This window comes from Piliocolobus tephrosceles, chromosome 4 (genome assembly GCF_002776525.5).
Source record: "Piliocolobus tephrosceles isolate RC106 chromosome 4, ASM277652v3, whole genome shotgun sequence".
Taxonomy (NCBI): Eukaryota; Metazoa; Chordata; class Mammalia; order Primates; family Cercopithecidae; genus Piliocolobus; species Piliocolobus tephrosceles.
The window spans coordinates 110,559,996-110,586,077 of NC_045437.1; the positions used below are offsets into that span (position 1 = coordinate 110,559,996).

At 50.3% G+C, this 26,082-nt stretch overlaps 1 protein-coding gene and 5 non-coding genes across 7 annotated transcripts in view; 2 read left to right on the forward strand and 4 right to left on the reverse strand.

The window, feature by feature from the left end:
• Positions 1-8,197, reverse strand: part of TRIM7 (tripartite motif containing 7) — an 11,027-nt gene extending 2,830 nt beyond the window's left edge. Inside the window, exons 1-6 of one of the 2 annotated variants that reach the window (XM_023201778.2) lie at positions 7,572-8,197; positions 6,527-6,622; positions 2,741-2,971; positions 1,989-2,011; positions 1,587-1,702; positions 1,080-1,115 (exon numbers count right to left, since the gene is read on the reverse strand). In XM_023201778.2, the coding sequence (XP_023057546.1) occupies positions 1,080-1,115; positions 1,587-1,702; positions 1,989-2,011; positions 2,741-2,971; positions 6,527-6,622; positions 7,572-8,093 (1,024 nt within the window). In that variant the 5' untranslated portion in view covers positions 8,094-8,197. Of the gene's footprint in view, positions 1-1,079; positions 1,116-1,586; positions 1,703-1,988; positions 2,012-2,740; positions 2,972-6,526; positions 6,623-6,727; positions 7,107-7,571 lie in introns of those variants that run through there. The other variant, XM_023201780.2, reaches the window with a different exon arrangement.
• Positions 8,198-9,830: 1,633 nt separating this feature from the next.
• Positions 9,831-9,902, forward strand: TRNAA-UGC. The gene has a single exon. It is a non-coding gene; the product is annotated as a tRNA-Ala (tRNA).
• A 763-nt stretch (positions 9,903-10,665) lies between these two features.
• On the forward strand, positions 10,666-10,738 carry TRNAK-CUU. The gene has a single exon. It is a non-coding gene; the product is annotated as a tRNA-Lys (tRNA).
• Positions 10,739-20,938: 10,200 nt separating this feature from the next.
• Positions 20,939-21,011, reverse strand: TRNAV-AAC. Its single transcript has one exon. It is a non-coding gene; the product is annotated as a tRNA-Val (tRNA).
• Positions 21,012-25,566: 4,555 nt separating this feature from the next.
• On the reverse strand, positions 25,567-25,639 carry TRNAK-CUU. Its single transcript has one exon. It is a non-coding gene; the product is annotated as a tRNA-Lys (tRNA).
• Positions 25,640-26,004: 365 nt separating this feature from the next.
• TRNAV-CAC lies at positions 26,005-26,077 on the reverse strand. The gene has a single exon. It is a non-coding gene; the product is annotated as a tRNA-Val (tRNA).
• Between the last annotated feature and the right edge of the window lie 5 nt (positions 26,078-26,082).

Here is a 26,082-nt window from a genome sequence, read left to right on the forward strand (position 1 = left end):
TGGGCAACAAAGCGATACCTTGTCTCCAAAAAAAAAAAAAAAAAAAAAAAAAAAAATGTACATTTACTGTGAGCACTACTACGTTCCAGGCCCTGGGGATACCACAGAGTATCAGAGTAGTCTTGCCTGCCTGCAGCTTCCTTCCCACAGGGAGAGGATTAAGGATAGATTATAAACATAGAAGATGAGAGGAACCAGAAGAGCAGGCTGTAACTTCAACCAGAGTAGCCAGGGAAGACCCTCACTGCAAAGGGGCATTGAGCAGACAGATATAAAGAAGGCAAAGAAGTGGGCCACGCGACTGGCTGGGGAAGCATGTTCCAGGTAGGGGGCTGGGGTGGGGGAGTCTGGCAGTGCAAAGGCCCCGGGATGGGTGTGTGCTTGGTACACTGAAGGAACAGCAAGGAGGATGTGTAGCTGCATGGAGTAGAAGGGGTGTGCAGTGAGGCCAGATCCCTTGGGCCCTTGAGACCACCATGAGGACTCTGACCTTTAACAGGTCAGAGGGGCTGTGGCAGGGCTCTGAGCAGAGGAAGGTCTGGTCTCACTCAGGTGGTTTAGGTGGCACCCAGGCACACTCTGATTTAGCTCAGACATCAGCATCAGGAATATGTGCCCTCCCCTCCCCTCCCCTGGGTGTTGGATCCCACACACTCTAGAGCTCTGCAAGAGTAAGAACAATATTCCTTCCAGTCTTTAGCTTCCCCTTGCTTTCCTGGTCCCCTGTATGCACCCCATCCCCAGGAGAGGTTTCCGTCTGTCTTGGAGTGGGGACCGGGGAGAGGCTCACCCAGGTGGCCGAGAAGCCTTTCCCAGTCTGAGTATCTCAAAGTACAGGGCATTCCTGCTCCTAACTGACCTGTAGCATTTGGGCCAACAGGCCCCACTGCCATCTGAGGGTGTCAGAGCTCCCAGGATGGGGAAGGGGTGGCATAAGGGATGGGACAGAGGAACAGGGTTGCTGAGGTGGGTGGGTGGAAGGAACCGACCATATGCAAAACCCTGAGATGGTCACCAGCAGGGAATAGGTTCTCCATGTGGCAGACAGTCCATACTCGCCATCACAGCACCGTCCCTACCTTTCTCCTCTTTCTCCAGCTCGCCCCGCAGGTCCTCTGAGGAGGAGAAACAAAGCAAGGCGTGTGTGCGCAATACGGGAGATGATATGGCAAGGTCACCAGCTCTTTATAGGCCAGCTGACTCATTCATTCCCCAGAGACTCCTAAGGCCAAGAGTGAATGTGCAGGCACAGGGCCAAGCATGGGGAGCCGGGGGCAGGGGGCCCATACCCAAGTATTCTAGTTCTACCTGAGTGGCTCTGAGTTCAGCTCCCCTGCACATCCCTCTTCCTACCCTCAGTCCCCCAACAGGACCCCTCTACCCCATCTGTCCCCATGAGAAGCTGCCTGCCCTGCGGGGACCTGACTAGATTTGCCACCACAGCCCCTATACCAATCTGGTCATGGCACAGCCAGCTCCTATGTTCACACACAGCTTCTGGAAAGCACCCCCAGGGACCCCTGAGCTACCAGGAACCCTCCACCACCACCGCACTACGTGGCCCAGCTCAGCGCCCAGGCCCCTACCTTTGAACTTCTTCAGCATCCCTTTTAAGACAAAGGTCTTGAGAGAAACATTCCAGACTTTATTCTTCATCTCAGAAGAGACTGTGGTTGGCTTGGGGCCAGGCACATTGCTACACCTGCAGGACAAGGGCTCTAGAAGGGCCTGTCTGCACAGTTTTACTCCCACAGGCTGTGACAATTAGGATGGCGAGGTCATCTTGGCAGAAAGAGGTAGAAAAGGGAGAGCCAGACCTCATGCAGGAAAACCCATGGCCAGGCAGGTGGGCAGTCGTCTCAGAAGGTCCCCAGCAAGCAAGTCGGGGATCAGGAGGTGAGAGGCCAGGGGACAGGAAATAAAGAGAAGGCTCAGTGAAAAGAGAAGAGGCAACTTAGAGAGGCCCCAGGAGCTGTGAGGTCACTCACCTGCTCAGCGTGCTTTTGAATTCCTGGAAGGAAAGATAGAGGAAACCAAATCAGGTTTCCTCCATTCACCTCTGAGAAACAAAGCTTGCCCCTTGCTGTGCCTCCAAGGTGTAAACAGCAAGCAGGTGTGCCATGCCTCACTGCCTGCATGGACTTAGGTGACAGCAGCTTGCAGTGGCTGCTGGCTGCAGGGTGTCTCAGCCACGCAGTGGACCTCACCCTTTGCCACAGCTCTTCGCATGCTTTCTTTCTATCTTTGCTCCTTGCTTTATTACAGAATCGTCACTGGAGCTATCCCATGGGACCCAGTGCTGCCTGTGTCCTGGAAACCACCTGAGGGAGGTCACAGCCCTCATGCACCTCCTGCTGACTCAGCCCAGTAATGACTGTTCTTAACCCGTCTGTGGATTGTGAAGTTTATCTAGTGGTTTATAACTTTTTTTTTTTAGTGAAATAGAATAGAAAACATCAAAGTGCATACGTGTAGCAAAGGTGAGTATTATCTTCTGAGACTTTTGTCTCAAGCACGTGATTCTGAAATACGATATATATTATTGTGGCTCATAGTCAAGAAAGTTTTATCACATCCCTCTAGACCTCCAACCCCAGGAAAATCAGGGCACTTCCCTCCAGTCCCCTTCAGCTCCAGATCGTGTGATTCTCCTGAACCCCCAGGACTGATACTGTCCTCTAGCTCTCGGTCCTGATGCTTTCGGATAAATGACTTGAGACCCTGGCTAAGCCAGACTTACCTGGAGAAAGTCAAGGTCAGGCTTTTGAGCTGTCTCCTGGATCTGGCTGCTGAGCTTGGACAGCTGGGTGATCTCAGCACCGAGCTGGGCCAGGTTCTCATTCTGCTTCTGTGCCACCTCCCGGGACAGTTCCTCCAGACGGCTTAGCAGCCGGCCCTCCTGCTCCACTAGGAAGGCCCTCAGTGCCTGGAACTCTGCCCCCACCTTCTCCTGCTCCGCTGCCATCTGCTTCTGTCCCAGGAGGGGAAGTTGGAGAGATAGGGGACTTGAGCATGGAGACATAACATTTGGCCAGTGGCCTGAGTCATCCCACAGGGCAAGGCTTCATCCCTGTCACTGCTGGGGATCAGAGACACACCCACCTATGCAGGCAGTGCATGCTCTTATTTTCAATGTCCCAGCTCCGAGCAAGCTGTACTCTCAACACACGCTCTTTTCTCCCTTGCGACAGATGTGCCCACACGTGTCTGTGGACCTGCACTCCACCACCTAAACCAAGGCAGCATCATACTCCCCCCAGAACTACACCAAGGGGCAGTTTCCTCACTTGAAAAGCAGAAGGGATAAATTAGTACTTCTGGGGCAACCATAGGATTAAACTGAGATTGCCTTTTCCTCCTTAAGCACGTTAATTTCATCACCCTCAAACTTCTTCTCTTCACTTTGTTTTTAAAGGCCATCTTCCCTGTTTAGCAGTTATAATGGTAACACATGCTCAAAATACAAAACTTGGGAGATGTAGGAAAGTAGAAAGAAGGAAGAAAAGTCCGATGCCAGTGACCAGAGGTAGCAGCACACCCTCAAGGAACTAAGTGAGAATATGCTGTGTGCAAGCTTGAATTCTGTTCTTTCCATTAACAGCATACACGGGATATTTTACTCGAGTTTTCAGATGCATACTCATGCCCTGATCTCTTGATTTTTTATAGGAACACAGGTGTGGTACTCAGTATGTCCCACCAAGAAGTTCCTCTTCCTTAAAACTGCCGGATGGAGGAAGGGAGTCCTGGGAAGCTAGGAGACCTGGGTTCAGGTGTCGCACAATGCCCCCACCTTTCCTTCAGCTTCCAGGCAGACTGCAGTAGCCCAGAGAGCCTTATAGGTATTAACTCCCTCAACCCTGACGGCAGCCCAGTGAGGTGGGTACACTTCCCCCCAAGTCTTATAGGTGAGGAGACAAAGACAGACACATCACCAGGAAGTGGTAAGCCAGGCTTCTAGGCCAGGGAGGCAGAACCCAGAATCTGGGCTTCTGGCAGCTACATCATATTGCCTCACAAGGAAATAACATAAGTGAAACAGTATTTGCCAAAATACTCTACACCAGGGTTTCCCAACCTTGATGCAGGTGACATTCTGGGCCAGATACTCCTTGGTTGTGGGGGGCTGTCCTGCGCTTCGTAGGATGTTTAGCAGCCCCTCCGGCCTCTACCACTAAATGCCAATAGCATCCTTATCCCATTGTTGACAACCAGAAATATAGTATCTCCAGACTCTGCCAGATGTCCCCTGGGGCAGGAGTATTTTCAAATAAGAGTATTCCTGCTCCCTTTTATGTTGCAGCAACAGTTGGACTCTACCTCTGATGTTTCATTAAGCAGGGTATTTAAATGATACGAGCATCGTAAATCATAGAAGTAGTTTATCACTGTAAAGAAGAGGTGGAGCTTGGCCGGGCGCGGTGGCTCAAGCCTGTAATCCCAGCACTTTGGGAGGCCGAGACGGGTGGATCACGAGGTCAGGAGTTCGAGACCATCCTGGCTAACACCGTGAAACCCCGTCTCTACTAAAAAATACAAAAAACTAGCCGGGCGAGGTGGTGGGCGCCTGTAGTCCCAGCTACTCGGGAGGCTGAGGCAGGAGAATGGCGTAAACCCGGGAGGCGGAGCTTGCAGTGAGCTGAGATCCGGCCACTGCACTCCAGCCTGGCCTGGGCGATAGAGCGAGACTCCGTCTCAAAAAAAAAAAAAAAAAAAAAAAAAAGGAGATGGAGCTCACACCTGTAATCTTAGCACTTTGGGAGGCTGAGGGGGGCGAAGTTAGGGGAGGAGGTTGCTTGAGCCCACGAGTTCCAGACCAGCCTGGGCAACATAGGAGACTACCCCCAACCCCAGCTCTACAAAAAATAAATTAAAAATTAGCCAGGTGGAGTGGTGCACACCTGTAGTCCCAGCTACTCAGGAGGCTGAAGTGGGGGGGTCGCTTGAACTACTCCAGCCTTAGTGACAAAGCGAGACTCTGTATTAAAGCAAAACAAAACAAAACAACAACAAAAATGAATGTGGGGGTGATGGATGGATGTTGGGAGCGGACAGAGATAGAAGGTGTTAAGCAAGGCCTGGGGACTCCAGTCAGAGACCATGAAGCTGCCACCGGTGCCTGGGAAGGCCCTCTGGTTCCTGGATGTCAACGAGTGGCGGAGGAGCTGCACTGGAAGTTGTTTCTCCAGCGGAGGAGGAATGAAGGTCTGGAGGGTGAGCTCTTCACCATGGAGGGAAGTGAGTGATTGGGTGGGAAGGTCTGGGATGCACATGTGGGAAGGTCTGGGATGCACGCGGATGCAGGCACCACAGATGTAGTTGAGGGTCTGGAAAGGACCCTAGGGTGTCTGAACTCCAGGCTCCTCCTCCACCCCTCCTGACATTGAGGATGGGAGGGTCCTCTAGTTCACCTTCCTCCAGTTCCCTGCCTTGACAGGCCCTAGTAGATCCTTTCATTCTGTTTGTTGTTGTTGTTGTTTGATGGATTTTCACTCTTGTTGCCTAGGCTGGAGTGCAGTGGCGTGATCTTGGCTCACTGCAACCTCTACCTCCTGGGATCAAGCTATTCTCCTGCCTCAGCCTCCCGAGTAGCTGGGATTACAGGCAATGTACCACCACACCCGGCTAATTTTGTATTTTTAGTGGAGATGGGGGTTTCTCCATGTTGGTCAGGCTGGTCTTGAACTCCCAACCTCAGGTGATCCGCCCTCCTGGGCCTCCCAAAGTGCTGGGATTACAGGCGGTGAGCCGTGGCACTCAGCCAATCCTTTCTTGTTTCAACATTTATTTACTGAGCTAGGAACTGAATTTGCAAGGTAGAAAATGACCGATGGTGATTCATGTTTGCTTATCTTAACCAAAAGTAGTCCCCATTTCACTTTCATGTTCTACTCTAAGGAAGATCAAATATCATTCCAACTTGGGGTAGAGGCAGGTGCCAGTATGCAAGACCCTGGGCTGTGCACCAGGGGCTACTGTAAACTCAAGACCCCAAACTTCCTCACTCTGCCAGAGCCAGGAAGCAGCTCTGACACCCTCTAGCCCTTTCTCCCTTAGCCTCAATTTCAAATAAAAAAACTCTGAAAATGAAAATTTTTTCACTACTCTTTTGTTGATAAAACATCCCATGAGGCTCTTTATCGTATTAATAGTCCCATTTATTGAATATTCATGTTTCTCTGCAGAAATATTAATGTGTTCAATTACAAGATGCTTCCACAGGCCCTAACTGGTATGTTATGTAATATCAGAGTGACTGTATGTCCTGATTCGCTGGGACAGTTCCAGTTTAAGCCAGTTGTTTTGCAATAATTATTTTAGCACATCTTTTCACTTTAAAAAGATCTGGTTTGTATAGTAATTATATGGTCACCCTATATAACATGCACTCTTTTATCTTTCTGAAATCGATTCTGCGGTTCCATAGCACACATTCCAACGCCACACACACTGAGCCCTGGCGCTGAGTAGGCCTCTATAATCTCCCACAGGGTGCCGGGGGTGGGGTGGGGTGTGCCTGGCTCACCAGGAGCTCCTTGCTCTCCTTCTCTTCCGTGGACCGGAACACCTCATAGTCCTCCAGTTCCTTCTTCAAGACCCTCAGCCTGGACTCCAAGAGCTCCTGTAGGTGAAGGGAAACAACGTGAGGTTGGGGGGGAGGGGATTCTGGAAACCCCCACCTCTGCCTTCCTGGAGCCAGCCAGGAGAAAGGGAAGGCCCTGCTCACTGAGGGGGAGGCTGGGTAGAAGTCTCTCTACAGGTTGCAGGTTACACTGTGAGGGGACTCTGAAGGTCTCGGGATCTTGCTTCCCCAAAAGCATCTGCTGGACCAGCCAGACTGAAACATAAGCCTCCAGCAGCCCTACCCCTAGTCGACTCCTCTGCTCTCCGCCCCGTCACAGGAAGCCCTGTGGGTGGGAGAGTTGGAGCAGGATGGGTGAGCAAGGAGAGACTGGGGACTGCCACCCGAGCCTCCCCGCCGCGCCCTCACCCCTGCACACAGCCTCGCCGAGGCTCAGCGAGAAAATAGCAAAAAAAGGGCGCTCAGAATTCACAGCCTTGGCACAGTCAGACGGCTCTCGGTGCGCTGCTTAACCCAGGAGCCCCCTCCCTGGACCTCTTGGCGAGGTCCTCCCACTCAGTTCCGCGAGGTGGGGACTTTGAGCAGAGCCCGCTTCAGGGAAAGAGATAAGAGTGGGGGCAGCAGCTGCGTGGCTGTGCCGGAGACGTCCCGCGGGCGCAGAGCTGCGGAGACGCCGACCAGGCTAGAGGCTCTGAACAGACAGGAAAAACATCGCCAAGTCCATGGGGTACGTCGCGCAGGCAGCCCAGTATCTGGCCCAGAGGGAAACGCAGTGGGAATGGGGTGGGGGTATTGGTGATGTTCGGGGTGACAGAGAACCGCGCTCAGCCGGGTAACCCGTGCTGGGCTTCCTGGACTAGGAGAAAGAAGGGAGGGGCTCACCCGGGCCTCCTGATGGACAGTATGTTCTCTGCACCGCGTGCGCGGGAGCGCGGGACCAGGGCAGGGGGTCCCGGGGACCCACAGGGTGGGTGCGGGCTGCGCTCACCTTGGCCTCCTGCACCGCCTCGTCCAGCGGCAGCACGGCGTGCTCGCGGTGCTCGCGGGCGCGGTCGCACACCACGCAGATGGCGCGTCCGTCGTCCTGGCAGTAGAGCTTGAATGGTTCGCCATGCTGACCGCACCGGGCAGCCGCTGCTCCGGCCGAGGCTGCCTGGGACCCGTGCTCTCCCGGGGCGGCCGCGGGCAGGCTGAAGCGCCGCAGGAGCGTGGCCACGGCGGCCAGCTGCCGGTTGGGCCTCAGCTGACTGGGGCGCGCGGGCTCGCGGCACTGCGGGCAGGGCAGTGGGAAGGGCGGCGCGCGGGTCACCGCCCCAACAACCCCCGCGCCCGGGCGCTCCCAGCAGCGCCCTATGCAGGCGCGGCAGAAGCTGTGGCCGCACTCGACGGACACCGGCTCACGAAAGAGCTCTAGGCAGATAGAGCACGTCGCCTCGCCCTGCAGCTCTGCCGCCAGCGCTAGAGCCTCGGCCCCGGTGCCGGGTCCGGTCCGCGGCCCCACAGCCGCCATGCGCGCTCTCCGCGCTCTCGGATCTGGTCGCCCCTGGGCGGCCACTCCACTTCACAGGACGCGGGTCGGAGCCCGACGTCCGAGCTGGCCGCCGAGTGCCCACTGGGAGAGGAAGGGCGGGGCTGCCACTGGGCAGGCAGAGACTTGAGCCCAGGGCGCGCCCAGCTGGGAGCCGGGAGGGGAGGTTCAAATTGGCTACGGGCCCGGAGGCACTAGGCCATTCAAGTGCGGGACAGCGCCCTGCGCCCCGGACCTGCGCTCCACCAGCCCCCGCCTTGGCCAGCGGCCTCTCCCGGTAGCCCCAGTCCCTCAGCCTCTCTAGGCCGCCCCAGCCTGACCCAGTCAGCCGCGGGAAACGGGCCGCGACAGGTGGGCGCACAAACCCTGCCGGGCGCCACTCCCGGTTTCCGACCGAGGCCGACCCAGCATCGCCGGAGCAAGGGCCTGGCACTATGGCCACGGTGTCAGGTTCCCCTAGCGCAGGTTCGCCCCGGCCCTGAACTGAGCTAAATTTAGAGACTGGAACCTGGCCCTGTCCCGTCACCCTCAAGCGTGGCCTTGTATCCACTCCATTACCTTTTCTGCGACTGTCCTCTCCCTTCTTTACTCTTTACTTAATATTTGAACAAATACATTTATAATTTCCCATTTTATTCAGTATTATTTCACCCCCCCACACACACAAACCTCAGCGCTCTCTTGTCCCCCAGCTGTCTCCACAGCCCCGCTGCAGAACTGCCTGTGTTACCCGCTTCCACACCCTCTCTCTGTGTTCACTCTGGAGGCCACTTCGATCAGGCTTTCGCCCGCACCCTCCTCAGAAACTGGCTTGGTAATGTTACCGGGAACTTCAGCAATTCTAACCCAAAGGCGAAGACCTGGCCTCACCTCCCTCCTTCCGGACTTCCCTTCTCAGGGCTGTGTCCCCGACCCTTCCTGCTGTTCCTGAACTCCATGGCCTCTGCGCTGGCTGTTCCCCTTGCGTGGACCTCTTTTCTCCCACCACGTGCATGCTCCTTCCCACCTCATTCAGGTCTTGTTTCAAACGTCTCTGCCCACGAAGCCCGCCCCGAACGCGCACACTATGTAAAGTCGTCTCTTAGCACGCTCCCCTCTCTGGGCTGGCTCTGTGCCCGCACTCTATCTCCTCTGGAATGGCAGCTTTAAGATGGACCGTACCAGGTTTGTTCACGGCTGAATCCTGGTTTTAGAGCAGTTCTTGGCAAGCTCAGTAAAGTTTTCTCGGATTAAACGTGGTTCAGAATTCAAAAGATGAGCCGCAGTTCACGGTGAAAAGTAGGCCCATCGCTTGTGTCCCAGTTCTTTCTTCATCCCGAGCAATCAACTTTACAATTCTGGATTACATTAATCAAATATTCCGTATTTTACCGCCTCGACCCCCCCTCCTTTTAAAAAACAAAACGTAGCATCCTGCACAATTTTCCCTTCTTTTCTTTTTCAAGTCACAGTTCATTTTTGGCATCGTGCCTGATGATTTTCTCTCCTTTTTCCACCGCTGCTCTCAGGTGCTTAGCCGGGCTTAATCCTCTCTCTTGGAATCTCTTGGTCAAGACCCGCTGGTCTGGAGTCAGCGGAGGACCCTGGAACAACTCTCGGCCCTGCGATCCCGGGTTTTTGCAGCAGCTGAAATCCAGCGCGCACCGGTTGTCATCCACTCCCGATGCCCTGAGCTAGGCGACGACTAGAGGCAGTCTGGGAGACGTCCAACTCGCGGACGGGGATGTAGCTCAGTGGTAGAGCGCTTGCTTTGCATGTATGAGGCCCCGGGTTCGATCCCCGGCATCTCCAGTATTGTTTTGCACATCCAACTTTTGTTTTCGATTTTCCTTTCAAATTTTGAAATCCAGCGTGTTTGCAGAGCGCCACGAAAAACCCAGAAGGTAGAGTCTGCGGGGTAGAGAAAGACCGCGGCGGCCCCTGCCCTCCTCTGGGCCCCGTTAATTGTCTTTCCCTCCTGTTTAAAAATCCACACCGTACTTGACCGGGTGCAATGGCTCTTTCCTGTAATCCCGGCACTTTAGGAGGCCGAGGCGGGTGGATCACGAGGTTAGCAGTTTAAGACCAGCCTGACCAACAAGGTGAAACCCCGTCTCTACGTAGCCAGGCGTGGTGGCAGGTGCCTGTAATCTCAGCTACTCAGGAGCCTTTGGCAGGAGAATTGCTTGAATTCAGGAGGCGGAGGTTGCAGTGAGCCGAGATTGCGCCACGGCACTCCAACCTGGGCGACAGAGCAGGACTCTGCAAAAAAAGAAAAAAAGAAAATCCACACGGTGAGAGCTCCAGTGGCGTCAGGATGCGCGTTTTTCCATCTCCTTGCCGTGAGCTTCATCGCGGGTAGAAAATGGCTTGATCGCTGGTAGGGTGGAAGGGGCAGGAAACGGACGTAAGTGGGAGGGACGGTCAGGCAGGAACGGCAGAGTTTGAATTTCCCGGGAGCGGAGGCTCTTTAGTAGTTGTATCACACTCCAAATAAATCCAAATTCAAACCCGCAGTTGAATATGGTCCGAACATAATCTAGAATGAAACATTGCTTATGCGTTGTTATCGGACGCCCGGCTAGCTCAGTCGGTAGAGCATGAGACTCTTAATCTCAGGGTCGTGGGTTCGAGCCCCACGTTGGGCGCACCTGCTCATTTTACTCCTAAATCTGAGATTATTGGCCATACCTGAAAACATTATAAACCGACCAACCCTTAGGAAAATAATCTGCTCTGAAGCCTTTAACTTCTGTGTGTGAAATACTCTTGTAGGCGCTGCACGTTCATTTCCCATTATGTAGCAGTACAATTAGGGTTTCAAACTGTGGTAAAATATGCCCAACAAAATTTACCACTTTTTAACTGTACAGTTCTGTAGCATTAAATACGTTTAAATCGTTGTGCATCAATCTCCAGTCCTTTTTCATGTTTCCCAGATGAAACTCTGAACCCATTCAACACTAACTTTCCATTCCTCTCTGCCCAAAACCGCTGACAACCACCATTCTGCTTTCTATGTCTATGAATTTGACTCCTCTGGATACCTCATGTAAGATGAATCGTGCAATATTTCTTTTCTTAATTGTCTTATTTCATTTAATGTCTTCAAGATTCATCCTTACTGTAGCATGTGTCAAAATTTCCTTCCTTTCAAAGCTGATGAGCATTCCACTGCACGTATATACCACATTATCCATTCATCTGCCAATGTACACTTGCTTCCTTCCTCCTTTTGGCTACTGTGGATAATGCAGCTATGAACATGGGTGTACAAATATCTGTTTGAGTTCAGGTTTTCTATTTTTTTAGAGTACACATCACAAAGTAAAATTACTGCGTCATATGGCATTTCTATGTTTTTAAGGAAGTGGCATACCATTTTCCACAGAGGCTACACCACAAAATGAGCTTTAAAAAACATCTTTCGGCCAGACGCCGTGGCTCACGCCTGTAATCCCAGCCCTTTGGGATGCAGAGGCGGACGGATCACGAGGTCAGGAGATCGAGACCATCCTGGCTAACACGGCGAAACCGTCTCTATAAAAAAAATACAAAACATTAGCCGGGCGTGGTGGCGGAGCCTGTGGTCCCGGCTACTAGGGAGGCTGAGGCAGGAGAATGGCGTGAACCCGGGAGGCGGAGCTTGCAGTGAGCCGAGATCCGGCCACTGCACTGCAGCCTGGGCGACAGAGCGAGACTCCGTCTCAAAAATAAACAAACAAAACAGAACAAAACAAAATACAATACAACAAAAAAACATCTTTCGACCAGTCACGCCTGTAATCTCAGCACTCTGGGAGGCCGAGGCGGGTGGATCACCTGAGGTCAGGAGTTTGAGACTAGCCTGGCCAAAATGGTGAAACCTTGTCTCTATTAAAAATACAAAAATTAGCCGGGCCTGGTGGCACTCACCTGTAATCCCGGCTACTCGGGAGGCTGAGGTTGCAGTGAGAGGAGATAGTGTCACTGCACTCCAGCCTGGGCGACAGAGCAAGACTCTGTCCCCAAAAATAATAATAATAATAAATACAAACGGGCGTTTTGGTGGACGCCTGTAATCTCAGCTACTCGAGATTCTGAGGCAGAATAACTTAAACCCAGGAGGCAGAGGTTGCAGTGAGCCGAGATAGCGCCACTGCACTCCAGCCTGGCAGACAGGGTGGGATTTCATCTCAAAAAAAAAAAAAAAAAAAAAAAAAAAATTATTTCGGCTGAGCGCGGTGTCTCATACCTGTAATCCCTGCACTTTTAGGAGGCCAAGGTGGGAAGGTTGCTTGAGGCCAAGAGTTCAGGAACAACCGGGCCAACTACCTAGCCAGACCCTCATCTTTAAAATAAAAATTAAAGAACATTAAATAATAAAACAGAATTCAGTGAAAAGTGTTTAACTCCCCCTTAGGTGACAATTTCAATTTTATATTTTTGTACATATTCTTCCAGAAATTTTGATGCAAGTATAGTTTTTTGGGGGATGGGGGAAGGCGGGGGGACAGAGTCTCTTAATCTGCCGCCCAGACTGGAACATAGTGGGAGATCTTGACTCACTGCAACCTACGCCTCCCGGGTTCAAATGACTCTCCTGCCTCAGCCTCCCTAGTAGCTGGAATTACAGGCATGTGCCACCACGCCCAGCTAATTATGTATTTTTAGCAGAGAGGGGGTTTCTCCATGTTGGTCAGGCTGCTCTCCAACTCCCAACCTCAGGTGATCCGCCCGCCTTGGCCTTCCAAAGTGCTGGGATTACAGGTATGAGACATCGTGCCCGGTCTATTTCGAAGATCTTTCTATTTCAAAACATAGAAAATATCCTCAATCTTTTTTTACAGCTGCACAATATTCCACTGTAGATGAATCATCTTTTATTTAACAGATGACTTATGGATGGGCATTTACATTGTTTCCAATTTTTTTGTTGTCACGATCAATGCTACAGTTAAACATGTAGCAACTGTCATTTTGCACTTTTGCACTTTTATCTGTGGAGGTAATTGCCAGAAGTGAGATTTGTTGCATCCAGGTTTATGTGCAAGTAATTTTGTAAAACTAGATAAATCACCCTGCTACAGAACCTAGTCTGATATGACCTCCCACTAGCCACGAATGACATTGCCTATTTCTCCACGGTCTTGGGGGAAATGGGCTGCCTGGACAACAAATTTAAACGTGTGGCTCCCCCACTTAAAATTGCTGGAGTCCTTCACTGCCTGCCTATAGGGTAACACCCATTGAAGGGCCTACAGGGCACCACCTGGCAGGGAGAAGGACCCTCCCCCACCCCTTTACATCACACAGGAAAGTACTCAGATAAAAGATTTTGAAGAGTACAGTGTCACTTTCATTTATGGTTCTTAACCCAATTCTGTATGACAGCGTTGTTTTTTCTCTTTTGAGGCCTGTTTCTGAAGAGGCTACCATGTTCTCTTCACTTGCAAAGCCAGGACACCATTAGAAAGGCCTGCTCAGTTATTTCTTACTCTGCACATCTTCTGCCTGGGACAGGAAGAATCCAACCAGACATAAGAAATAAAATTTATATGTCATTTTCCATTTGGTCTTGGTGTCCTGTGGGGCTTGTATAAATTATTAGAGCACAGATGTGTTTGCTGTAGTGGTCTACAAGAATCATTACATATAATTTATATGTAAATTATTAATCAACCTTTTCTGAATGTTTTCATTTAAAAACCTCATTTGAAACAAAATTATCTTCAGGTTTAATATATTTATGGCTATTACCTAATCTAACTAGTCTAAACATATTCCAGTATCTCTCTTTTTTTCTTTTATTTTTTTAATTTTTTGAGATGGAGTCTCGCTCTGTCGCCCAGGCTGGAGTGCAGTGGCGCGATCTCGGCTCACTGCAAGCTCCGCCTCCCGGGTTTACGCCATTCTCCTGCCTCAGCCTCCCCAGTAGCTGTGACTACAGGCGTCCACCACCACACCCGGGTAATTTTTTGTATTTTTTGTAGAGACTGGGTTTCACCGTGTTAGCCAGGATGGTCTCGATCTCCTGACCTCGTGATCCGCCCGTCTCGGCCTCCCAAAGTGTTGGGATTACAGGCGTGAGCCACTGCACCCGGCCCCAGTATCTCTTTCTTTAGCAATCACTGATTTCTCTTTACTGAACTTGAGGAACTTGAGGAAGTCATTCTTCTCGGATCTCTGTGGTAGCATCAGGGGAGATGGCTCAGCTGTCATCAAATGCTCACCTCACTGTTTCATTGCTGTTTATATCATATCACATTGGATTAAAGGTGCAAGTCCCTCAGGTAGAAGGCAGGCCTCAGTCACATGCTGGTGTTCTGGGGAATGTGAGTTTCAGGCAAGAAGGAAGCTGACGTGTCAACTAGAGCAACCTAACTCTGGAGGACTGCCTGAAAAAGGAAGAGTGGCCAAAAAGATGACCCAGAATGGCCCGTTCTTCCATTCTGTGTTGGGAACAACTGGAGTAGAGCCACAGGATATTCTGGGAAACGTCCCTGCTTATCACTGTCATTTGAGATGTTTAGTATCTAGGGGTGATGGGGGCGCTTCTGAATATAGAAAAGAATACATGCTTGCTTTGTGATTAATATTCAATTTATCGGAGTTGTAAATGTTAAGGTCTAGTTTTTCTGAATACTTTAAATTCAGTTTATAGATTTTTTTTTCTACAAAGTTATCAATTTTTGAAACAACAAGAACAATCCCTTTCATTAGATCCCTCATTAACTAACTTTCATTAACTAAGGCTATCAAACGGAAGCATTCTGAACAGCTAAGCAATTGGTAAACGTCACTTATACATTTCAAATCACAATTATGAATTTTATATTTATGAACCCTCATTGGCTGGGCAAGGAGGCAGGAGACTGAGGGATTAGGTCATAGCTGGCAATGGAGAGCTGATATTCTAACTTCATTTGTTCTTACAGACTCCCTGCTTTAACCACTAACCCATAGCACCTTCAGAAATCCTGGGAGTATTATTTGAAATCTTCTGAATAAAGCTATGTACTCCTTTATCTATCTTTCACAGTCCTGCACTGAGGCCTTACTGTGTGCATTAGCCTCGGGGTCCAGTAAGATCGCAGATCCAATGTCCTCCACTCATTTTTCAATCTGTTTGCAAAAAAACAAAAAACAAAAAACCAAACAAACAAACAAACAAACAAAAAAAAAAACCAGCAACTGGTGTGGGTGAAATCATGAGCATGCGTATTCAAGGAAGTAGAGCTGTGGCTCCTTACCTCCCCACACCCAAGGTCTTCCCTCTTGATCTCACCAGTCTCACTCCTATTTCAGTCTTTGACCTTCCTCCGTTTCCTTTCTCCCAAAAGCCTCTTCTCCAAGATCTTTGGAAGGCTGCCTCTCTCTTTTCCTGGCTCAGCTCAGTGTCACCTGTTCTGCTGCCTCTTTCCTGGCCCCTCTCTATAATGCCATCTTCTGTTGACCTGCCACTCTACCACATTGCCCTCTTTAATTTTGTGGCAGCCCTTATCACTCTCTCTGAGGTGGTTTCTGTATCTGCCTGTTGTTTGTTATTTAAATCGCCTGTCAGAAAGTGAACTCCAGGAGGGCAGGGACCTGATCTATCCCTTTTTACTGCAATATAAATGACTGAATAAATGAGGTGTCATTTTAACAGTGCACACCACAGGTTGGTTTCGAGGATGAAAGGAATCAATGCAAGTCTAGCACATAGGACAATGCCTAGAATGGTGGTGTGTGCCTTTAACCCCAGGAGGGCTGAGGCAGGAGGATTGGATTGTTTAAGCCCAAGAATTCAAGGTCAGTCTTAGCAACACAGGGAGACTCTAGACTCATAAAAGAAAATAAAAGAGCCGGGCGCGGTGGCTCAAGCCTGTAATCCCAGCACTTTGGGAGTCCGAGGTGGGTGGATCACGAGGTCAGGAGATTGAGACCATCCTGGCTAACACGGTGAAACCCCATCTCTACTAAAAATACAAAAAAATTTAGCCGGACGTGGTGGCAGGCGCCTGTAGTCCCAGCTCCTCAGGAGGCTGAGGCAGGAGAATGGCTTGAACCTGGGAGGCGGAGCTTGCAGTGAGCCGAGATCGTGCCACTGCACTCCAGCCTGGGCGACAGAGCGAGACTCCACCTCAAAAAATATATAAATAAATAAATAAATAAAAGGACAGTACCTAGTCCCTAGTAAGGGCTCAATTAATGAGATTTGTAACTGTTACTACGATTCCCTAAACCTCAAAGGGTTATAGAGTATCAGAATAGCCACAGTGAAAGGGAGACAGTCAGTGATGTGACTGTAGAGGGGCAGTCCATGAGATCTATGAGGATTAGAAAGAAAAGAGCCAGTGGGTGGGAGATACTTGGAGACAGGGATAAATCAGGAATGGTGGGAGAGTGAGAGTTGTTGAAGCTGGGAGATGCCTATTTGGAGTTTCATCACAACTTTCTCTCTCAATGTTGAGACAAGATCATGCTCTGCTACCCACGCTGGAGTGCAGTGGTGCTATCTTGGCTCACTGCAACCTCTACCTCCTGAGCTCAAGTCATCCTCCCACCTCAGCCTCCTGAATAGCTGGTGTGTCACATGCCTGGCTAATTTTTATATTTTTTTGTAGAAAATGTTCTGTATTTTCTACTTTAAAATAGAAAAAAGACAGAAAATAATTTCGTGTTTTTTGTTTTGTCATGTTGCCCAGGCTGGTCTCAAACTCCTGGGCTCAAGCAATCCACTCACCTTGGCCTCCCAAAATGCTGGGATTATAGGTGAGAACCACCATGACTGGCCTACAAATGGCTTTTGAGTGAGAGGTTAAATATCTAAGTAGAGGCCGGGCGCAGTTGCTCATGCCTGTAATCCCAGCACTTTGGGGGGCCAAGGGGGGGCGGATCGCGAGGTCAGGAGTTCGAGACCAGCCTGACCAACATGGTGAAGCCCGGTCTCTACTAAAAATACAAAAATTAGCCGGGCATAGTGGCACCCGCCTGTAATACCAGCTACTCAGGAGGCTGAGGCAGGAGAATCGCTTGAACCCGAGAGGCGGAGGTTGCAGTGAGCCGAGATTGCTCCATTGCACTCCAGCCTGGGTGACAGAGCAAGACTCCTCTCAACAGCCTCCTGAGTAGCTAAAATTACAGAAAAAAACTCTAAATAGATAATCTGGTAAGGAAATGATGTTGTGGTTTATTTGAAAAAAAAAAAAAAAGGCCTGGTGCGGTGGCTCACGCCTGTAATCCCAGCACTTTGGGCGGCCAGGCTGGTGGATCACGAGGTCAGGAGTTGGAGACCAGCCTGGCAAATATGGTGAAGCTCCGTCTCCACTAAAAATACAAAAATTAGCCGGGCGTGGTGGCTGGCGCCTATAGTCCCAGATGCGCGGGAGGCTGAGGCGGAAGAATCCCTTGAATCCAAGAGGCGGAGCTTGCAGTGAGCCCAGATTGTGCCACTGCACTCCAGGCTGGGCGACAGAGCAAAACCCTGTCTCAAACAAAACAAAACAGAACGCAAATATCTAGCAAAGCTGCAACTAAATAGAACCTTCGATGTGAATTTGCCTCCTTCAAACTATTTCTCTAGGGTACCTGCAAGTGAGGGAGCCAGGAGTTCTGACTCCACCCACTGTCCTGGTACCCGGAGTGGACTCTTTTATTCTTCACCGAAAAAAAACCCCTCAAATTCCTGAATATTTTCCTGCATCATAGGGTAGAGGAAGTATAGACAGGCCAAAGCAGAATTTGGAAACGGGTGCTTTCAAATTGTCAGGACAATACTGAAAGAACAAACAGCCATGGCAAAGGGGCGCCCGCCAACACGCAGCCGCAATTCAAGCATCAAAAAGAGTAATAGCACTGAGTTCCAGTTAATTGAAACAAGCTGAATTCAGGAAAGCTGTGAAGCCATAATGACAAGGTGTCATTGTGTAACCTAAAGCCAGCTACAGTGGCTGAGACCTGTAGCCCAATCAACTTTGGGAAGCCTCTGGGAGGATCCTTTGAGGCCACCATCCACTCCACCTTTCTAAAATAGATACAGTATAGATAATATAAATATATAATATACTTATTATTTATATAATAAATACATAATATAGTCATTATGTAATAAATTTATTATTAATATAATGAATATACAATGTATTTGTTATTTATGGAATATATTATTTATGTAATAAATATATAATAGATATATATTATAATATATATATTATAATATATATAATATCTATTTAGAGACGTGGAGGGGTCCTTGGTCTCAAAGGGTCCTCCCAGAGGATCCTCCTGAAACTCCGTCTCCAATAAAGAAACAAATGTATTTATATTTGAGACGGAGCGGAGTTTCGCTCTTGTCACTGGAGTGCAATGGCGCGATCTCGGTTCGCTACAACCTCCGCCTCCGAGGTTCAAGCGACGATTCTCGTGCCTCAGCCTCCCAAGTAGCTGGGATTACAGGTATGCGCACTGAGCCCAGCTAATTCTGTATTTTTAGTCAGACGGAGGGGTTTCACTATGTTGGGCAGGCTGGTCTCCAACGCCTGACCTAAGGTGACCCACCCACCTCGGCCTCCCAAAGTGCTGGGATTACAGGCGCGAACCACCGCGCCCCGCCCGTTTCTAAATATTTTTAAACATGTATTTCGAAATATGACTCCAAAGAGACTGTTTCCTGTACATCTTGTTGCCCCACCCAGCTAGTTGGCTGATGTTGACTGTGTTGCTTTGAATTTGCTTCACTGTCTCCACAAGGAAGACCGGTGAGAGCTGTCTTATGTTAGCTGAGGCACAGGGCAAAATACACTCAGAGAAGAGTGGCAAAGGACTGAGTGATGGTCCTGGCCTCCCAGAGTCCCAGTGGCCAAGGAAATGCAGAAGGCACTCTGTCAGCAAAGTACAGACTCACTTCAAACCAGTCAGTTAAACACGACAGGAGGAGTGCGAGGGTGGGTCGGCGGGGAAGGGGTGAGGAGGAAGAGGCTGGGCCGGGGAGAACACTCCGGGAGAATTCTCCTGCATGCGGTCTGTAAGTTCCAGGATGACTACCGGACTTTCTGATGCGTAAATTCTCGGACGATATACAATTACAATTAAGTGTGAAAGGGCAGTGATAAAGAAATAAGCATGACATTGATATTTTCTGTGAACGTTATGCTAATGCTATCCCAACAAGTTTTGCCATCATGGGACTCTGCTTTGATTATGCTTTGTCTGCATTTAAAATGTATAAAACGTTAAAGAGAATTTTGGTTTTTGCCACTTTTCCTTTTTTTTTTTTAACGGGCTGTGTGTCCAGGCTGCAGTGCGGTGGCGTGATCCTGGCTCACTGCAGACTCGACCTAGGGTAGTAACTGGAACTACAGGTATGCACCACCACGCCCCCGGCTAATTAAAAATATATATATTTTTTAATATATATTATATATATATATTTTTATATATATTATATATATATATTTTTTTTTTTTTTTCTAGAGATGGGGCCGGGTGCGGGGGCGGATGGGACAGTCTCACTATGTTGCCTAGGCTGATCTCGAACTCCTAAGCCCAGTTTCCGAGTAGCGGGGGCTACAGGAGAGCGCTGACACGCCCGACCCTTGCTTTGCCACTTCGATGTTGCATTTATTCGACTTTCACGTTGGGCAGAGGTGCTGGGAAAGAGGCGGCTGGTCTCCTGCGTAAGTGTGCCGGTGCGGTGCGAGAAAGCTGGAGGCCCGTTTTCCAGACGGGGAAGCAGCCTGCGCTGCCAGGGCGCACGGCACCTGGTTTCCCCAGGCTTCTGTCCGGCCAGGAGCGCTGTACTAGGGATCCTGACCACCACTCCGGCTGCTTCTCTGAAGCCTTTGCAGGCTTTTCCCTGCGATTGCTGAAGCCGCCCCCTGGGGAGCCGGCTCCCAACTCACCTGCAGCGTCCCACGGCCCGAAGCCGACGCGCTGCTAGTGAGGACGGGTGCAGAGGGAGGCCGACGGTGACACCTTGGAGGGGCAGATGGTCCTCTTGACTGCGCTGCACCACCACTGCGGACACAAAAGCCGTGTCCGGGCTGCAGGCGGGCCTGCACTGGGGACACGCGCCCGGAGCCGGAGCAGGCCACGTGGATGCAAGCCGCGGGCGTGGTCCCGCGGAGGAGGGGTGGTGGCAGGCCCCCGAAGCCAGCGGGGTGGAAAGTCTCAGCCTCGCCCGCGCTCACTGCAGAGGGGGAGAGCCAGCACTCTCCGGCCGCGCGACGCCGCGGGCGTGGGGATCTGCACCAGTCTAGCTTGCCTTAGAACTCGCTGGAACCCCGCTTTCCACTCAGTCACCGGCAGTCCTCCGCCCGAACCAGCCTGTGTTTCAGTTGAATGTCTCTGTGCCCCGTTTCTTTTCCGTTCCCTGTCCTTTTGCTCCGTCTCACATGTTCCGCCGCCTTATGTGACCTGTCCATGCCTCAGTGGCCTCATCTGTAAACAGCCCTCCCAGAATGGTTAGGTTCCTCTGCAGGAAGCCCAGGGTCACACCTGCAGACCACTTGATGTGTGGTACACGTTGTAGTTATCGCCATCACTATTGGCCTTCCGGTGCACAACTTCCCCGACCTGAATTTCCAACCCGAGACTTCTTGCACTTTTTAATCGTTCATCTGTCATTCCGTGGCATTCCTCGGCCGCTGACTGTATTTGATCCGCCAGGACTTTGCAGGCAGACCCTAATAATCACCAGTAAGACCACCTGCTTCTCACTCTGGTATTCCAGAGGTAGACATGGAATGCACTGGTTGAAGTTAATTGGCAATGGATTGGAAAATCCGGCTGCTGTATAAGTGAAGTAAAATTTGCGAACGTTTATATACACAGACTCCACAGTAAGAAACCTTTTTAATTAAGCTGGAAGGAAAACTTAGCTCTTTTGTTTCCGCCCGGTTTCGAACCGGGGACCTTTCGCGTGTTAGGCGAACGTGATAACCACTACACTACGGAAACCGACGATTAGAATGGGCTCTATGAATTTTATAAGTGTTAAAGTCAGCATCCAGGTGTCAGCTTCACCCATTGAGTCACGGTCTTCAGATCCATTCTTCCCCAGAACTCCAGTCTTCTTGTGGCCCTGGGTAACGTCCAGCAATTAAAAGCAAAACAAAGCCGGGCGCGGGGCTCACGCCTGTAATCCCAGCACCTTGGGAGGCCGAGGCGGGCGGATCACGAGGTCAGGAGATCGAGACTATCCTGGCTAACACGGTGAACCCGGTCTTTACTAAAAATACAAAAAATCAGCCGGGCGTGGTGGCAGCGCCTGTAGTCCCAGCTACTCGGGAGGCTGAGGCAGGAGAATGGCGTGAACTCGGGAGGCGGAGCTTGCAGTGAGCCGAGATCGCGCCACTCACTCCAGCCTGGGAGACAGAGCGAGACTCCGTCTCGAATAATAATGATAAATAAAACAAAACAAAACAAAAAACTAGCGAGCATCGCGGGAGGAAATGTGGGGAAAAGAGAGATCAGACTGTTACTGTGTCTGTGTAGAAAGAAGTAGACATAAGAGATTCCATTTTGTTCTGTATTAAGTAAAATTCTTCTGCCTTGAGATGCTGTTAATCTGTAACCCTAGCCCCAACCCTGTGCTCGCAGAGACATGTGCTGTGTTGACTCAAGGTTTAATGGATTTAGGGCTATGCAAGATGTGCTTTGTTAAAAAAAAGTTCTGGAAGGAAGTATGCTTATTAAAAGTCATTGCCATTCTCTAATCTCAAGTACCCAGGGACACAAACACTGCAGAAGGCCGCAGGGACCTCTGCCTAGGAAAGCCAGGTATTGTCCGAGGTTTCTCCCCATGTGATAGTCGGAGATATGGCCTCGTGGGAAGGGAAAGACCTGACCGTCCCCCGGCCGGACACCCGTAAAGGGTCTGCCCTGAGGAGGACTAGTGAGAGAGGAAGGCCTCTTTGCAGTTGAGGTAAGAGGAAGGCATCTGTCTCCCGCTCGTTCCTGGGCAACGGAAAGTCGGTGTAAAACCCGATTGTATGTTCTATTTACTGAGATAGGAGAAAATCACCTTAGGGCTGGAGGTGAGACGTGCCAGCGGCAATACTGCTCTTTAACGCACCGAGATGTTTGTGTACCTGCACAGGAGGCACAGCACCTTTCCTTAAACTTATTTATGACATAGAGACCTTTGTTCACATGTTTTCCTGCTGACCCTCTCCCCACTATTACCCTATTGTCCTGCCACATCCCCCTCTCCCAGATGGTAGAGATAATGATCAATAAATACTGAGGGAACCCAGAGACCAGTGCCAGCGCCACTGGTCCTCTGTATGCTGAGCGCCGGTCCCCTGGGCGCACTTTTCTTTCTCTATACTTTGTCTCTGTGTCTCTTTCTTTTCTCAGTCTCTCTCCCCACTGACGAGAAACGCCCACAGGTGTGGAGAGGCAGGCCACCCCTTCAAGGAAAGGCCAATGTACCTTCCAAGGCTTAAGACTGGATACGCTTCCCTACCGGTTCTTTTTCTTCCAGGGAAGACAGCCAGAGGTTTTAATTTTCACATAATTTGTGCTCTACGGACAGTAATGACAGAGAAGATTGAAAAAATGCAAAGTGCATTCAAAACACACGACATTTGAATATATTTTGTTAAAATGTAAATTAAAGTAAATGTAAAAATCCAAAAGTGAAATTTTTATGTCCTTTCAAAAATTATTTATTTCTATGAATTATGCATAAGTATTAAAATAAAGGGCAAAATGTAAATTAATGAATATCAAAATTTTAAGTCAGTTTAAAAAATAAATCTGAAATTTTTATTACTTTTTAAAAGTTCAATGAAAAAGTTTAGGTATTTTTCTAAAAATAGAACTCGTGAATCCTAGCATCCAAAGTGTGTACGTATGTAGAGTTGGAATGACGCTTAACGCCTGTCATATGGAGATCGGCATATATGTAAATTTAAAAGTAGCGATTGCTTAATATTGTGAAACGTTTTTCCACCCCCACGCCTAATTTCCGAATACCTGGAGAGCTTGGAAGGGAGGCGCAGTCCTGCTGGTCAGGGATCCTTGCTGCCTCTGTGACCCCGAAGGCCCGCTCCATTCGGCGCAGGGCGGGAGTCCTTCTTGTGTGAGTCTGATTCTCTGGTCAAGGTCACCATGGGCCTCCAGGAGGCCCAATCCATGGACGCCTCCTCTTACCAGACCACGTGCTGAACTGGACGCTGCCAATCTCCTTTGCACTGCGGCACCCTCGGCCTGGGTGGACGCTTCGCTGCAGGATTTTCTCCCATCCCGACTTCGCCTCCGAGCGCCCGAGGCTGACCCTGGAGCGCCACTTCGGCTTGCAGCAGGCCCCACACCTTAGCTCCGTCTCTGGTTCCAGCAAGAACTGTTCCCCCAAGCTTCAGATCCACGCGTGTCTTGGGCAGTTTTTCCAGATATCGCACGACATCTGACGCCCAACCTGTTCCAGACCTAAGTCATTGTTTTTTCCTTCCCTCCCCTCCCGCATCCTCAGCCTGTGATCTCGATTGTTGAACTACCCAAATCTATCGCCGTTGCAAGCCGTGCATCCCGCTCCTTCACCTGCGTCTCCCTCTGGCTGCCGCCTCCTGTATGGACCAGGCCTGTGTCCTTCCAGCCTGTCTCCGACAGTCTTACTCCGACTCATACTCCCTGTTTGCATCATTCCTGAAGGAACCCCCTGAACTACAAATCAGAGTGAGTCCCTCAGTCTCCCCAGGCCCCATCACCACAGGGTTTGGGAGGCGGCCAAAGATCCCCACAGGTTCATGTGTTTGTCCTGCTTCTCTGAGTGTTCAACGCTTGCCGCCTTTGTGCCCGGAGCAGCTTGGGTCACTTGCCTGGAGGGGCATCCCATATCTAACCTGGCCAGAGCGGCGATGGGTGGAAGGTGTGGGGAGGAGAGAAAGCAGGAATTGTAGCAAAAAGCTCCAGCGGGCGTTCCCTTGGCTTGCTGGAGGACAAAAAAAAGAAGCCTGTTCACTTCATCTCCACTTTAATGAAAAAGCCAGAATCCTTTAAGAATGTTTTCCAGTCCCAGTGAAGGTGGTAAAAAAATCACCCTGAAACCACAGTCTGGAAAAGAATCCGAAATAATTTGTGCAAGACGAAATGTCAAACTTCAAACTCTTTGAACACCAGCTTATTTAGACTCTTATGTTCCAAGACCACAGCCCCAGTAACTCACGTGCTAGGATTGTACTAGCAACTCTATTTACAAACTCTGACTAGCTTCTGCCCAGACCGCCCTCACAGACTACATAGCCCTGCTAAGTCTCCACTTTGATACACGTCTGAGACGGAAGAGGACGCTATCTTTTGCTCAGAGAGTTTAAACCAGCTTTCTATGATCAACAGACTTCTCTCGGGGTGTGTTGTGTATGCGGAGGAGACTTCGACAGCTTAAAAATACAAAACGGGGCCGGGCGCGGCGGCTCACGCCTGTAATCCTAGCACTTTGGGAGGCTGAGGCAGGAGGCTCACGAGGTCAGGAGATCGAGACCGTCCTGGCCAACATGGTGAAACCCCGTTTCTACTAAAATACAAAAAATTAGCCAGGCGTGGTGGCCGGCGCCTGTAGTCCCAGCTATTCAGGAGGAATCGCTTGAACCCGGGAGGCGGAGGTTGTAGTGAGCCGAGGTGGTGCCACTGCACTTCAGCCTGGCGACAGAGCAAGACTCCATCTAAAATAAAAAAATTTAAAAAAATAAAAATAAAAAAAAGAAAGAAAGAAAAAAGGGCTATATTTGCAGGACTAATTTCGAGGCCATTCTGGGCTCAGGCGATCCTCCCGCCTTGACTTACCCAAAGTATTGGGATTACAGGCACGAGCCACTGCGGCGCACGGCCCGTTTTTATCTTTATTTATGTATGGGGGAAACATGGAGGCTGGTATGTGTGGGGCAACATCTCACAAATACAGACTCTTAAAATCAAGAGCGTAAAAAAGAATATACGGAAGACAAGTGTCTCAGATTACACAAAGCATCTTTCTTGACAGGGAGTCGAAAGCAGGTCGCAGCAGGTCGCAGGGAGGCAAACGCGGAATCCTAACCACTAAATCTCCCAGTACCGTGGGAGTGAATCAGATAGGTTTTGACGCTCACTAACGCCTGGGGTCATCCTGCGGTCTCACCCCAGTTTCGGCAAACCACGTTGTTCCCTCCAGCACAGCAAGTCTCCGACACAGGGGCAGGCCGTCTGGTAAACAGAAAGTGCCTAATATGTGCTGTCAGTGGGCGAGTGGGTTATAGCAAAGAATCAAGCACGCATGCACTGTAGCCCGCGGTGCTGGCCTGAAGGAATTGGTCCGCAGGGACTCGCCACTCATTCTGTCTCGGAGAGTTAGCGAGGGTGCGAAGGTTGTGAGAACTCTGCTTCGGGGCTTCCGCACAACGATCGGAGACCACCCAGTTAAGCCCAATCTCTAGCCCACCGTTGACGGATCCGCTACCCACTAGGTCTTGGTCCAGAGAATACCATTGGTGCACTTAAGTAACACGGCTTGCCTTAACCTTTCCAAAAGGAACTCCGCCCAACGTGGGGCTCGAACCCACGACCCTGAGATTAAGAGTCTCATGCTCTACCGACTGAGCTAGCCGGGCAGCTCTCGCAAAAAGATCATAACTTTGTCTCAGAAGACGGAGGTTGCCCGCAGAGGTGTAGGCACGTTTCCACTGTACAAGTACTAAGAAGCGCCTGCGCCTGGCTCTGTTCTAGGCACTAGAGCCGAGGATCTGAAATCTACGGATTCCTTTACATGTGATGGCTGCATAGGCTTCAGAAGGGAAGGGCAAGAGATTAGGTGAGGTGTAAAACCTGAATTTACACTGCGAGAATTTATTAAGGGCGTGGTATTTATTAAGGTTCGTGTTCCTCCGAAGCGCAGGGACACACACATGTCCTTCCAGCCAGGTGAGGCTGGCCTCGGGAAAGAAATTCTCCTGAACAGGCCAAAAAAATAACACTGTGTTTCCGCCCGGTTTCGAACCGGGGACCTTTCGCGTGTGAGGCGAACGTGATAACCACTACACTACGGAAACTGCCT